Source organism: Rhinoraja longicauda, chromosome 35, assembly GCF_053455715.1.
Source record: "Rhinoraja longicauda isolate Sanriku21f chromosome 35, sRhiLon1.1, whole genome shotgun sequence".
NCBI classification, from domain to species: Eukaryota; Metazoa; Chordata; class Chondrichthyes; order Rajiformes; family Arhynchobatidae; genus Rhinoraja; species Rhinoraja longicauda.
The window spans coordinates 22076533-22089583 of record NC_135987.1 but is presented as its reverse complement, the minus strand read 5'-3'; the positions used below and the strand labels follow the sequence as shown (position 1 = coordinate 22089583).

Below are 13051 nucleotides of genomic sequence, written 5' to 3'. Positions count from 1 at the left end.
CCCTGGTTTACCCCTGAACTCCGCATGATGAAAACTCATGCCCGCCAACTTGAAAGACTCCGCAACAAAACAGGTCTCACAATTCACTCCCAAGCCTACAAAGACCACCTGCAGCACTACAAAGATGCCCTCTCCCGTGCCCACTCCACCTACTACTCTCAAATAATTCACTCTGGCTCCGGAAACCCCAAAACACTCTTCTCTACAATAAACAAACTCCTCAGCCCCCTGGACACCATCTCCCAATCATTCACAGTTGACAAATGCACCACTTTCCTTTCATTCTTCCAAAGCAAAATAGACAACATCTACAGCACCTTAACCACCAACGCACCGCCCTCCCCCTCAAACCACCTGCCCCCCCTTATCCTGTCAACCCCTGCCTCAGTTCTCCCCAATCTCCACCACCGACCTCTCTAACCTCTTCACAGGAATAAAAACTGCCATCTGCTCTCTGGACCCCATCCCCTCCAGCTTTGTCAAGGCCTGCCTTCCTGCTCTCTCTCCACTTATCACTGCAACAATAAACTCCTCCCTGTCCACTGGCATCGTCCCGCCATCCCTCAAAATCGCTGCTGTCACCCCCATTCTGAAAAAACCTGGTCTCAACCCTGACACCCCAAACAACTTCAGACCAATCTCCAACCTACCCTTTCTGTCCAAAGTTTTGGAACGTGCTGTAGCTTCCCAACTCAAATACCACCTCTCTACCAATAACCTGTATGAAACTTTCAAATCCGGATTCCGCTCCAACCACTGTACTGAAACTGCGCTCCTCAAAATCACAAACGACCTTTTCCTCTCCTCCGACACTGGCAACCTCAACATCCTCATCCTACTTGACCTCAGCGCCGCCTTTGACACCATAAATCACTCCATTCTCCTCACCCGACTTGAAACCTCCTTTAACATCACCGGCACAGCCCTATCCTGGTTCAAATCTTACCTCTCTGACAGGCACCAGTTCATCTCCATTAACAACTGTAAATCCCCCACCGCTCCCCTCCCCCCCCAAGGTGTCCCCCAAGGCTCAGTCCTTGGCCCCCTCCTCTTCATCCTCTACCTGTTCCCCCTTGGTCAATTAATCCGCCGTCATGGTCTCAACTTCCACTGCTTCGCCGATGATATCCAGCTCCTCATCTCCACCAAGTCAATCTCCACCACCACACACTCTACACTGACAAACTGCATCACTGAAATAAAATCTTGCCTTCAATCAAATTTCCTCAAACTCAACTGCAACAAATCTGAAATCATCATCATTGGTCCAAAAACGCTCACCAAATCCACCCAAAACTTCATCCTCAATATTGATGGTCTCCCAGTATCCACCTCCCCTCACATCCGGAATCTTGGAATCATAATAATAATAATAATAATGCATTTTATTTATATAGCGCTTTTCATATACTCAAAGACGCTTTACAGAGATTTTGAGAACATAGGGAAATGAATAAATAGATAAATAAGTAAATAAATAAATGAACAGAGAAAGGAGACAGAAGGTGAGGTGACCTTCAGTGGTTGAAGGCAGTACTGAACAGGTGAGACTTCAGCGATGTTTTGAATGTGGTGAGTGTGGAGGAGTCTCTAACGGTTTGGGGTAGTGAGTTCCATAGGGTGGGAGCAGCGATGGAGAAAGCCCTGTCCCCCCAGGATCTGAGTTTAGTCCGGATGTGGGGGGATAGGAGATTGGCAGCGGCAGAGCGGAGGGTGCAGGTGGGAGTGTGCCTGTGGAGGAGGTCGGTCAGGTAGGATGGGGCCAGGTTATGGAGGGCTTTGTAGGTTATGAGGAGGATTTTGTACTGGATTCTCTGGGGGATGGGGAGCCAGTGGAGTTTATAAAGGACGGGGGTGATATGGTCACGGATCGAGGTGTGTGTGAGTAGACGGGCAGCGGAGTTTTGAATGTATTGAAGTTTATTGATGATTTTTGAGGGTGCGCCATAGAGGAGGCTGTTGCAGTAGTCCAGACGGGAGGTGATGAAGGCGTGGATGAGGGTTTCTGCAGCTGTGGAGGAGAGGGATGGACGGAGACGGGCAATGTTTTTGAGGTGGAAGAAGGCTGTCTTTGTGATGTGTTTGATGTGTTTGTCGAAGGAGAGGGTTTGATCAAGGATGATTCCAAGATTCCGGATGTGAGATGAGGTGGATACTGGGAGACCATCAATGTTGAGGATCAAGTTTTTGGTGGATTTGGTGAGCATTTTTGGACCAATGATGATGATTTCAGATTTGTTGCAGTTGAGTTTGAGGAAATTTGATTGAAGCCAAGATTTTATTTCAGTGATGCAGTTTGTCAGTGTAGAGTGTGTGGTGGTGGAGATTGACTTGGTGGAGATGAGGAGCTGGATATCATCGGCGAAGCAGTGGAAGTTGAGACCATGACGGCGGATTAATTGACCAAGGGGGAACAGGTAGAGGATGAAGAGGAGGGGGCCAAGGACTGAGCCTTGGGGGACACCTTGGGGGAGGGGAGCGGTGGGGGATTTACAGTTGTTAATGGAGATGAACTGGTGTCTGTCAGAGAGGTAAGATTTGAACCAGGATAGGGCTGTGCCGGTGATGTTAAGGGAGGTTTCAAGTCGGGTGAGGAGAATGGAGTGATTTATGGTGTCAAAGGCGGCGCTGAGGTCAAGTAGGATGAGGATGTTGAGGTTGCCAGCGTCGGAGGAGAGGAGAATGTCGTTTGTGATTTTGAGGAGCGCAGTTTCAGTACAGTGGTTTGAGCGGAATCCGGATTGGAAAGTTTCATACAGGTTATCATTTTTGATCAAACCCTCTCCTTCGACAAACACATCAAACACATCACAAAGACAGCCTTCTTCCACCTCAAAAACATTGCCCGTCTCCGTCCATGCCTCTCCTCCACAGCTGCAGAAACCCTCATCCACGCCTTCATCACCTCCCGTCTGGACTACAGCAACAGCCTCCTCTATGGCGCACCCTCAAAAATCATCAGTAAACTTCAATACATTCAAAACTCTGCTGCCTGTCTACTCACCCACACCCCGATCCGTGACCATATCACCCCCGTCCTTTACAAACTCCACTGGCTCCCCATCCCCCAGAGAATCCAGTACAAAATCCTCCTCATGACCTACAAAGCCCTCCATAACCTGGCCCCATCCTACCTGACCGACCTCCTCCACAGGCACACTCCCACCTGCACCCTCCGCTCTGCTGCTGCCAATCTCCTATCCCCCCACATCCGGACCAAACTCAGATCCTGGGGGGACAGGGCTTTCTCCATCGCTGCTCCCACCCTATGGAACTCACTACCCCAAACCGTCAGAGACTCCTCCACACTCACCACATTCAAAACATCACTGAAGTCTCACCTGTTCAGTACTGCCTTCAACCACTGAAGGTCACCTCACCTTCTGTCTCCTTTCTCTGTTCGTTTACTTATTTATCTATTTATTCACTTCCCTATATTCTCTAAATCCCTGTAAAGCGTCTTTGAGTGTATGAAAAGCGCTATATAAATGTAATGCATTATTATTATTATTATATATGTATATAAATCTAATATACACATACACACACATATATATATGTATATAAGTATACACGCATTGATTTATTCACAAAGTGCTGGAGTAACTCAGCAGGTCAGGCAGCATCTCGGGAGAGAAGGAATGGGTGACGTTTCGGGTCGAGACCCTTCTTCAGACTGATGTCAGGGGGTCGGGACAAAGGAAGGATATAGGTGGAGACAGGAAGATAGAGGGAGATCTGGGAAGGGGAGGGGAAGGGAGGGACAGAGGAGCTATCTAAAGTTGGAGAAGTCGATGTTCATACCACTGGGCTGCAAACTGCCCAGGCGAAATATGAGGTGCTGTTCCTCCAATTTCCGGTGGGCCTCACTATGGCACTGGAGGAGGCCCATGACAGAAAGGTCAGACTGGGAATTTGGAGGGGGAGTTAAAGTGCTCGGCCACCGGGAGATCAGTTTTGTTAATGCGGACCGAGCGCAGGTGTTCAGCGAAGCGATCGGCGAGCCTGCGCTTGGTTTCGCTGATGTAAATAAGTTGGCATCTAGAGCAGCGGATGCAATAGATGAGGTTGGAGGAGGTGCAGGTGAACCTTTGTCTCACCTGGAAAGACTGTTTGGGTCCTTGGATGGAGTTGAGGGGGGAGGTGTTGCATCTCGTGCGGTTGCAGGGGAAAGTGCCCGGGGTTGGGGTGGTTTGGGTAGGAAGGGACGAGTGGACCAGGGAGTTACGGAGGGAACGGTCTCTGCGGAACGCAGAGAGGGGAGGGGATGGGAAGATATGGCCAATGGTGGGGTCCCGTTGTAGGTGACGGAAATGTTGATGGATGATATGTTGGATCCGCTGGCTGGTGGGGTGGAAGGTGAGAACGAGGGGGATTCTGTCCTTGTTGCGAGTGGGGGGAGGGGGAGCAAGAGCGGAGCTGCGGGATGTAGAAGAGACCCTAGTGAGAGCCTCATCTATAATGGAGGAGGGGAAGCCCCGTTTTCTGAAGAACGAGGACATCTCAGAAGCCCTAGTGTGAAACACCTCATCCCGGGCGCAGATGCGGCGTAGACGGAGGAATTGGGAGTAGGGGATAGACTTTTTGCAGGGGACCGGGTGGGAAGAAATGTAGTCCAGATAGCTGTGCGAGTCAGTGGGTTTATAGTAAATGTCCGTCACTAGTCTGTCTCCTGTGATGGAGATGGTGAGGTCCAGAAATGGGAGGGAGATGTCAGAGATAGTCCATGTATATTTAAGGGCAGGATGGAAATTGGAGGTGATGTGTATGAAGTCAGTGAGTTCTGCATGGGTGCAAGAGGTAGCACCAATGCAGTCGTCGATGTAGCGGAGGTAGAGTTCGGGGATGGGGCCAGTGTACGTCTGGAACAGGGATTGTTCGACGTACCCGACAAAGAGGCAGGCATAGCTAGGGCCCATGCGAGTGCCCATAGCTACGCCTCTGGTTTGGAGGAAGTGGGAGGAGTCAAAGGAGAAGTTGTTGAGGGTAAGAACCAGCTCTGCTAGGCGGAGGAGAGTGTTGGTCGATGGGGATTGGCTGGTTCTACGGTCGAGGAAGAAACGGAGGGTTTCGAGACCATCCTTGTGGGGGATGGAAGTGTAGAGTGACTGGACATCCATGGTGAAGATGAGGGAGTGGGGGCCTGGGAACCGGAAGTTATCAAGGAGATGGAGAGCGTGTGAGGTGTCTTGGACGTAGGTGGGGAGGGATTTAACCAGGGGGGATAGGATGGAGTTGAGGTAGGTAGAGATAAGTTCGGTGGGGCATGAGCAGGCAGAGACAATGGGTCTGCCGGGACAGTTCTGTTTGTGGATTTTGGGTAGGAGGTAGAATCGGGCCGTGCGGGGCTGGGGAACTATGAGATTGGAGGCACTGAGGGGTAGTTCGCCGGAGTTGGTGAGGTCGGTGATGGTGCTGCTGATGAAGGTCTGGTGTTTATCGGTGGGGTCATGGTCCAGGGATAGGTAGGAAGAGGTGTCTGATAGTTGTCGTCTGGCCTCGGTGCGGTAGAGGTCAGCACGCCAGACTACCACAGCCCCTCCCTTGTCAGCGGGTTTAATGATTAAGTCCGGGTTGTTGCGGAGTGAGTGGAGGGCTGCACGTTCAGGAGGGGAGAGGTTGGAGTTAGTCAGGGGAGTGGAGAATTTGACGCGTCTGATGTCACGTCGGCAGTTCGAGATAAAAAGTTCTAGTGAGGGTAGTTGGCCACACGGGGGGGGGTCCAAGAGGAGGGGGTCCATTGGAGACGGGAGAAGGGGTCATCAGTGGGGGGTCGGGACTCCTTCCCATGGTAAAAGGCTCGGAGGCGGAGGCGGCGGAAGAAGAGCTCCACGTCATGGCGGACGCGGAACTCGTTGATGTGGGGGGCGGAGGGGAACAAAGGTAAGGCCTCTGCTGAGGACCGACCGTTCGGTGTCTGAAAGGGGGAGGTCAGGGGGGATGGTGAACACCCGGCAATGGTGGGGGTTGGGGTCGGATAGAGGCAGGGGGGCAGGTGGAGGGGATGTATGGTGGGGGGGTGGTGGGTTAGCTGGGCAGAGGGGGGCATGAGGACCGATGTGGGGAGTACTGGTGGTTGCCTGGCTAGAGGGGGAAGGGGGAGACCCAGTGGAACCCCTGCTGCGGTTACCTGTAGTAGGGGGTGGGCAGTAGGACCCAGCAGTGCTGTGGGACTCTGCCTGGTGGGGGCTGTGGGCCCAGCGCGGTGTGTGTGGGCCCAGCGCGGTGTGTGTGGGCCGGGCGGTTACCTGTAGTAGGGGGTGGGCAGTAGGACCCAGCAGTGCTGTGGGACTCTGCCTGGTGGGGGCTGTGGGCCCAGCGCGGTGTGTGTGGGCCCAGCGCGGTGTGTGTGGGCCCAGCGCGGTGTGTGTGGGCCCAGCGCGGTGTGTGTGGGCCGGGTGGAGCTGCGGCCTGTTGTTGGTCCCGGGGGCCGGTTACAGCGACGGCTGTGACCTCCTGCTGGGCGGTGGAGCGGCGCGGGTCAGCACGGTCGCAGGGGGAGGCCCGCGGGGACCTGGAGCCCGGGTAAGTGGCGGTCGGCTCGGTCAGCGGATGGCCGGAGAGGGCGTGGGCGGCGGTGAAGGGGTCGGGGAGGGCGTGGGTGAAGAGGTCGGGAAGGACGTGGGCAGCAGCGGTGAAGAGGTCGGGAAGGACGTGGGCGGCAGCGGCCCCGGGGAGGCGGTGGAGGTCGGCTTCGGCGGCAGCGGACCCGGAGAGGCGCTGGAGGTCGATGGCCAGCGGCGGTGGAGGTCGGACGTCGGCGGCAACGACCCCGGGGAGGCGGTGGAGGTCAGCGGCGGTGGCAACGACCCCGGGGAGGCGGTGGAGGTTGGCGGCGGCGGCAACGGACCCGGAGAGGCGGTGGAGGTCGGACGTTGGCGGCAACGACCCCGGGGAGGCGGTGGAGGTCGGACGTCGGCGGCAACGACCCTGGGGAGGCGGTGGAGGTCGGCGGCGGCGGCAACGACCCCGGAGAGGCGGTGGAGGTTGGCGGCGGCAGCCTCAGGTAGGCCTCGGCAGTCAGCGGCCCCGGGGAGGCGGTGAGGAGCGGTACTGCACCTGGTGGCAGTAATGGCGCCGTGGGCCTCTGCCTCGTGGTGTGCCGGCCGGCGGTGCGGACCAGCGGTGGAGTTGCGGGCCTGCCGGCGGTCGAGTCGCTGCCGAGGAGTGTCGGTGGAGGCATCCGTCTGGAGGCGGGATAGTTTGCGAGCCTTGGTGGAGTCCAGGTAGGTGAAGAATCGAGTGTTGAGGGCGTGGATCCGGCGAAGAATAAAGTATAGTTGGGGCCCGTTGCAGGTGTGGGTTAGTGAGGCCCGGAGCTGTGGGAGAGTCAGAGAGAGGGCCTGCTGGTGCCGGCACATCCCAGCCAGGGTACAACGCAGGGCACGGAACGAAAACTGTTCAGAGAAGTGGCAGATAGTCTGTTGGAGCCAGTAGTCCGGGTTGGGTCCGAATTGGGAGGTCTGAAAACGGAGCTGGAAACCACGAGGCAGAAGATGGAGACGCAGGCAAGTCCCAAGGAAGCAGATGTGGCTGTGGTAGCGAGTCTGGGTCAAGATGTGGTCGTAGAGTAGGAGGGCAGGAGAAATCACAGAGGGGGAGCAGTGAGAGAGCATGTTGCTAAACTCTCGTCGAAGAGAGGAGGAGAACTTCTTCAAAGTGGACATACCTCGAAGAGAAATCGCAGTGGAGCAACAAGTAGTATAAGAAAATAACTGCAGATGCTGGTACAAATCGATTTATTCACAAAGTGCTGGAGTAACTCAGCAGGTCAGGCAGCATCTCAGGAGAGAAGGAATGGGAGACGTTTCGGGTCGAGACCCTTCTTCAGACTGATGTCAGGGGGGCGGGACAAAGGAAGGATATAGATGGAGACAGGAAGATAGAGGGAGATCTGGGAAGGAGGAGGGGGAGGGACAGAGGAGCTATCTAAAGTTGGAGAAGTCGACGTTCATACACAGACACACACACACAACGAGAACTGTCAGACTAGTTGGAGAACTGAGAAGGGGAGGGATGGAGAGAGAGGGAAGCCAAGGGTTAATTGAAGTTAGAGAAGTCAATGTTCATACCGTTGGGGTGTAAGCTGCCCAAACAAAATATGAGGTGCTGTTCCTCCAATTTGTGCTGGACCTCACTCTGACAATGGAGGAGGCCCCGAACAGAAAGGTCAGCGTGGGAATGGGGGGGGGAAGTTAAAGTGTTTGGGTGGACTGAGAGGAGTTGTTCAGTGAAACGATCGCCAAGCTTGCGCTTGGTCTCACCAATGATGTACCCATGATGGACTGGGTAATGTCAAGAGTTTCGGGGTCGGGGGATATGGGGTGAAGGCAGGAGAATGTGGTTAGGAGGGAGAGATAGTTCAGCCATGATTGAATGGATGGTGGAGTAGACGATGGGATGAATGGCCTAATTCTGCTCCTATCAGTTATGACCTTAATGTCCACCACTTTCTGCAGCCTCCTTCGTTCCAACGCCTACTCTCCTGGTTGCCAACTATTTTAACTCTCCTTTCTATTCCCACACTAACCTTTCTGTCCCAAGCCTCCTTCATTGACAAGAGTGAGGTCACACGCAAACTGGAGGAACAGCACCTCATATTCCACTTGGACAGCTTACAACCCAATGGTATCCACATTGAATTTAGTAGGAACGAAGAAGAATGCAAAAAGTGGTGAACACGGGTACAGGCCTCCCCATTATCGAAGGGATCTACAGGAGTCACTGCCTCCAAAATGCAGCCAGCATCATCAATGACCCACACCACCCTGTCTCTTGTCTCATTTCACTTGTGCCATCGCTAAGAAGATATGGGAGCCTGAAAACTGTAATGTACAGAGTACTATGTACAGAGTACATAGTTAATGTACAGAGTTTGATTTAGTTTGTTCAATTTTGGGACCCATGACATAAAACACTTGACTTGTCACTGGCCTTAGGTGTAACCAGATCAGGCACCTGCAACCTGCACCAAATTCTTTGATGTTTGGCATCTGAAATACAACAGGTGAAACAATGTAATTTAGAAAAAGATACAAAAATTGACCGCTCAGTGTCTAAATCTGCCAAATAGCAGCAGATGCGTGTGAGGCAAATAAGTTATTTAACTTCACTTTCAAGGTCTGTGTGCAATTGAGAGAATACTTAAATACTATTGGCCCTACCTTTTGCAAAGATGCTATCCCCTACTCTCAATTTCTCCGTCTCCACCGCATCTGCTCCCACGATGAAACTTCCATTCTAGGACATCCGAGATGTCCTCTTTCTTTAGTAGATGTGGTTCCCCCTTGCTGTCATCGGCGTCCTGTGTTCCGTAGCTCTGCTCTCCCTCCCCCTCCCTCCAGATGAAACAGGGGTAGAGTTCCCCTGGTCCTCATCTTTCACCCCGCTAACCAGGTAATTAACCCGCAAACATCTCCTCCCCTCCTACCCCTCACCCTCTCTTCCCTATATCCTGCATGGATTTGCATCTTCTTCTTGCGTTTGAGGCAGCAGAAATTATGTAATGCCCTCCAGGCGCGGTAGACAATGTGCTGTTGTCAAGGGCCGTGAGGTCTACTATTTGCATCTATTTCGCCTCCCTCCACAACCCTCTTCCACCCATATTCCTTCCTCTGGCTTCACAATTCATGCTTCTTCTATCCTTATCTCACACCATTTGTCTTTTCATCTCTGGCCTTTGCCAACTCTCTGCCTCTCAAAATCTCCCCTCTATCCCACCTATCACTTGCCTGACTTTATCCTGCCCCTCCTCTCTTCCAGCTTTCTCACCCCCTCCCCACGACAATCAGTCTGAAGAAGGGTCCCGATCTGGAATTGAATTGAATTGAATTTTATTAGCCGAGTATGTCTCCATACAAGGAATGTGCCTTGGTGCTTTGCTCGCAAGTAACAACACGATATACAGTAGACAATTAAGAATGAAACATTATAATTTAAACGTCACCTATCCATGTTCTCCAGAGATGCTGCCTAACCCGCTGAGTTACTCCAGCACTCTGTGAAACGTCACCTGTCCATGTTCTCCAGGGATGCTGCCTGACCCGCTGAGTTACTCCAGCACTCTGAGAAATGTCACCTAGCCATGTTCTCCAGAGATGCTGCCTGACCCGCTGAGTTACTCCAGCACTCTGTGAAACGTCACCTATGCATGTTCTCCAGAGATGCTGCCTGACCCGCTGAGTTACTCCAGCACTCTGTGTTTTGCTTCAGTCATTTGATCATATCATAGCATTAGTAGCACATTCGCAGCCAGTTCTGGAGACGGCAAATGATGATTGTCGTTTGATATTTCTAAAAGATCTCAAACCAGAGTTCTGCCCAAGTTATGAGGGAGACCACCACTGACTTGAAACCTGCGCCTGCTCAAGAGTATGAATGTGTCGTAAAATGCTCAGAGGTGCCTGCATTCACTATGTGTTAGAGTGATTTTGGTTAACAAATGTGTGACCGACTGCTATTTCCGTATTGTTTAAGAATCGATAGTTATTATATTTTTGAATTAGGCATGACGTGAAGTGTACAGGTAGCATAAAAATAACAATTTATGAAACATTAGTTAATTGTTACTGCTACTTGGTGACAAAGTGTAAAAACGTTATCCTGATAAATGTGAGGCCTTCAGACTTATTGAAATGTATCCAGATTACAAAAGACTGCTTCATATTAACAGATTACATCCCAACAATACATTCCTCTTGCATTATAAATCCACACTTAAAAATTTACTTTGGTCAAGTAACATCAATTTAATACATTAAAAAATATTTATAGTAAATTAAGTAAAGCTTAAAGTATAAACGTATAAAAGTTTTCTGAAGTGTTACGCATTATTAAATGCTAATTCAAAGAACATTTACTAGAAAAGGGGTTCTCATTGCAAAAGACAAAGAGGTCACATTTTGACAAAAGTTACATTAAAAGGGCACTGTCATTTTAAACAAATTGAACATTTATCCAGTGAAGTTTATTGTTGAGAACTCCAGCAAACTAGTTCCAGTGTTAAACATAGAGTTTGTTCAGATGTAGTCTTCTGCGTCTGTTATATCTTCCAGTTGCTGGTGTATCATTGACCTCAGTGCACTATACCTTCAAAGAGAGATAGAATAATAATCTGTCCGAATCAGTCCTTTGTTTTACACGGCTGTTAATATTAAGGCCTCACAGATGTTGTGCACCATGTACACATTTTCTAGTCAGAAATAAAACAGCCGCATCATAGGTGCCAGACGTTTACATGATTGTAACTCCACAGCATCAGTGCCAGTGGTTAGGACAAAGCAGAGAGACAGGCTGTGAGGCAGCTTCACCACCTGCTGTGTTAATGTGACACCAAATTGTCCTCTTCCCCCTCACTCCCTCCCTCCCTCCCCTTTTCTTCCCTCCCTCCCTTCCTCCCTCCTTCCCTCCCCTCTCCTTCCCTCCCACCTTTCTCCCTCCCTCCCCTCTCCTTCCCTCTCTCCCTCCTTCCCTCCCTCCCTCTCTCTCTCTCTCCCTCCCTCCCTCCCTCCCTCCCTCCCTCCCTCCCTCCCTCCCTCCCTCCCTCCCTCCCTCCCTCCCTCCCTCCCTCCCTCCCCTCTCCTTCCATCCCTCCCTCCCTCCCCTACTCCCCTTTCCTGATGGTCCCAGCTAGCTGATGGTCCCACCTTTCCTGATGGTCCCAGCTAGCTGATGGTCCCACCTTTCCTGATGGTCCCAGCTAGCTGATGGTCCCTGGATGCCTGCAATGTTCTTTCACAATTTTTGAGGCATTCTATTCAATATGATTACTATGATTTACCTAGATAGCAAACAATTGTTTATCACTGCACCGAGTCATACAGTCATAACAGCACAGAAACCGGCCCTTCAGCTCGTCTTGTCCATGTTGACCAGGATAGAACAGTACAGCACAGGAATGGGCCCTTCTAATGCCCATCTATATTAGTTCCATTTGTCAGCATTTGGCCCATATCCCTCTAAACCTTTCCAATCCATGTACCTGTCCAAATGTTGATACTGTACCTGCCTCAACTATCTCCTCGGTACACGTGACAATCATTAACCACTTATACTTTCGACTGCAGCCTTCTTCATGACTCTGATGTCCGCGGTACCATTGAGAAGTTTGTACTTACTTTACTGTTAGTTTGTTAATTTCCCTCTCTTCCTCTTCCTTCAGTTTCTCAACAAAGCTGTCGAGGACGGGCATTTCAAACTTAATGTACTGTGCCACCTGAGAGAGGAAGGACACAGGGACAGAAATCAGACACACGCTACACACGCTATTGAGGACAGCGCTGTGTTCAGAACGTGGACAAATGGAACACGGCAGAGCTTACGTCATACGTGACCTCTTCCCCGAGATCTTTCTCCATCAAGAATATCCGTGCTATTTTCTCACAGGGCCCGTGTAAGATTCGTGATATCAATGGGTATTCTGAATCTTTTAACTTTGTTCTCTCTGCAATAAGAGAAACACATTAGTTTTACGCACGGTCTGATTTTGATTTAAACTAAACGAATTAAATGTGGCCAACTATCTCAGAAAATAGGAAGCACAAAGAAAATAATATATACGTTGAAAATTGAAAACTTCATTTATTATTTCGAGCAGTGCATTTTTTTAACCGTACCTGTGACTAAAAAGTTAAAAACTAGATTTTTTCATTTTCAGAATTTCAATTTTTATGTTCTTCATTTTAAAATTATCAGTTTTTACTATGAAAAGATTACTAAAGTTTTAAAAATAAAAGCACCTCATAGATGGTCACACCAGCAGTCAGGATGCAATTATTTGATGTACAGCAGCCCATAGTGTTGTGTGAACTGTTGTATCAATATCATTATTTCACCAACAGCAAAGAAACAAACTAGGGAGATTGTTTTAAACAACTTGAACAAAATTTTGAATCTTTGATCATAGAAACTCAGTTTGGCAATTTTTTAAATTGTGTCTTATTTTTTAAATATATTTGAAGAAAGGACCTGACCCGAAACATCCCTATCCACGTTCTCCAGGGCTGCCAAGTTACTCCAGCACTCTGTGTTCCAGGCACGATTCCAGCATCTA

General features: G+C 50.5%; 1 protein-coding gene across 3 annotated transcripts in view; it reads right to left on the bottom strand.

Annotated features, from left to right (window-relative positions):
* Window positions 1-9879: 9879 nt before the first annotated feature.
* Window positions 9880-13051, bottom strand: part of rassf4a (Ras association domain family member 4a) — an 87749-nt gene continuing 84577 nt past the window's right edge. For all 3 annotated transcript variants that reach the window (XM_078428612.1, XM_078428609.1, XM_078428611.1), the window contains exons 9-11: window positions 12321-12442; window positions 12117-12214; window positions 9880-11088 (exon numbers count right to left, since the gene is read on the bottom strand). In XM_078428612.1, the coding sequence (XP_078284738.1) occupies window positions 11019-11088; window positions 12117-12214; window positions 12321-12442 (290 nt within the window). In that variant the 3' untranslated portion in view covers window positions 9880-11018. The remainder of the gene's footprint in view (window positions 11089-12116; window positions 12215-12320; window positions 12443-13051) is intronic.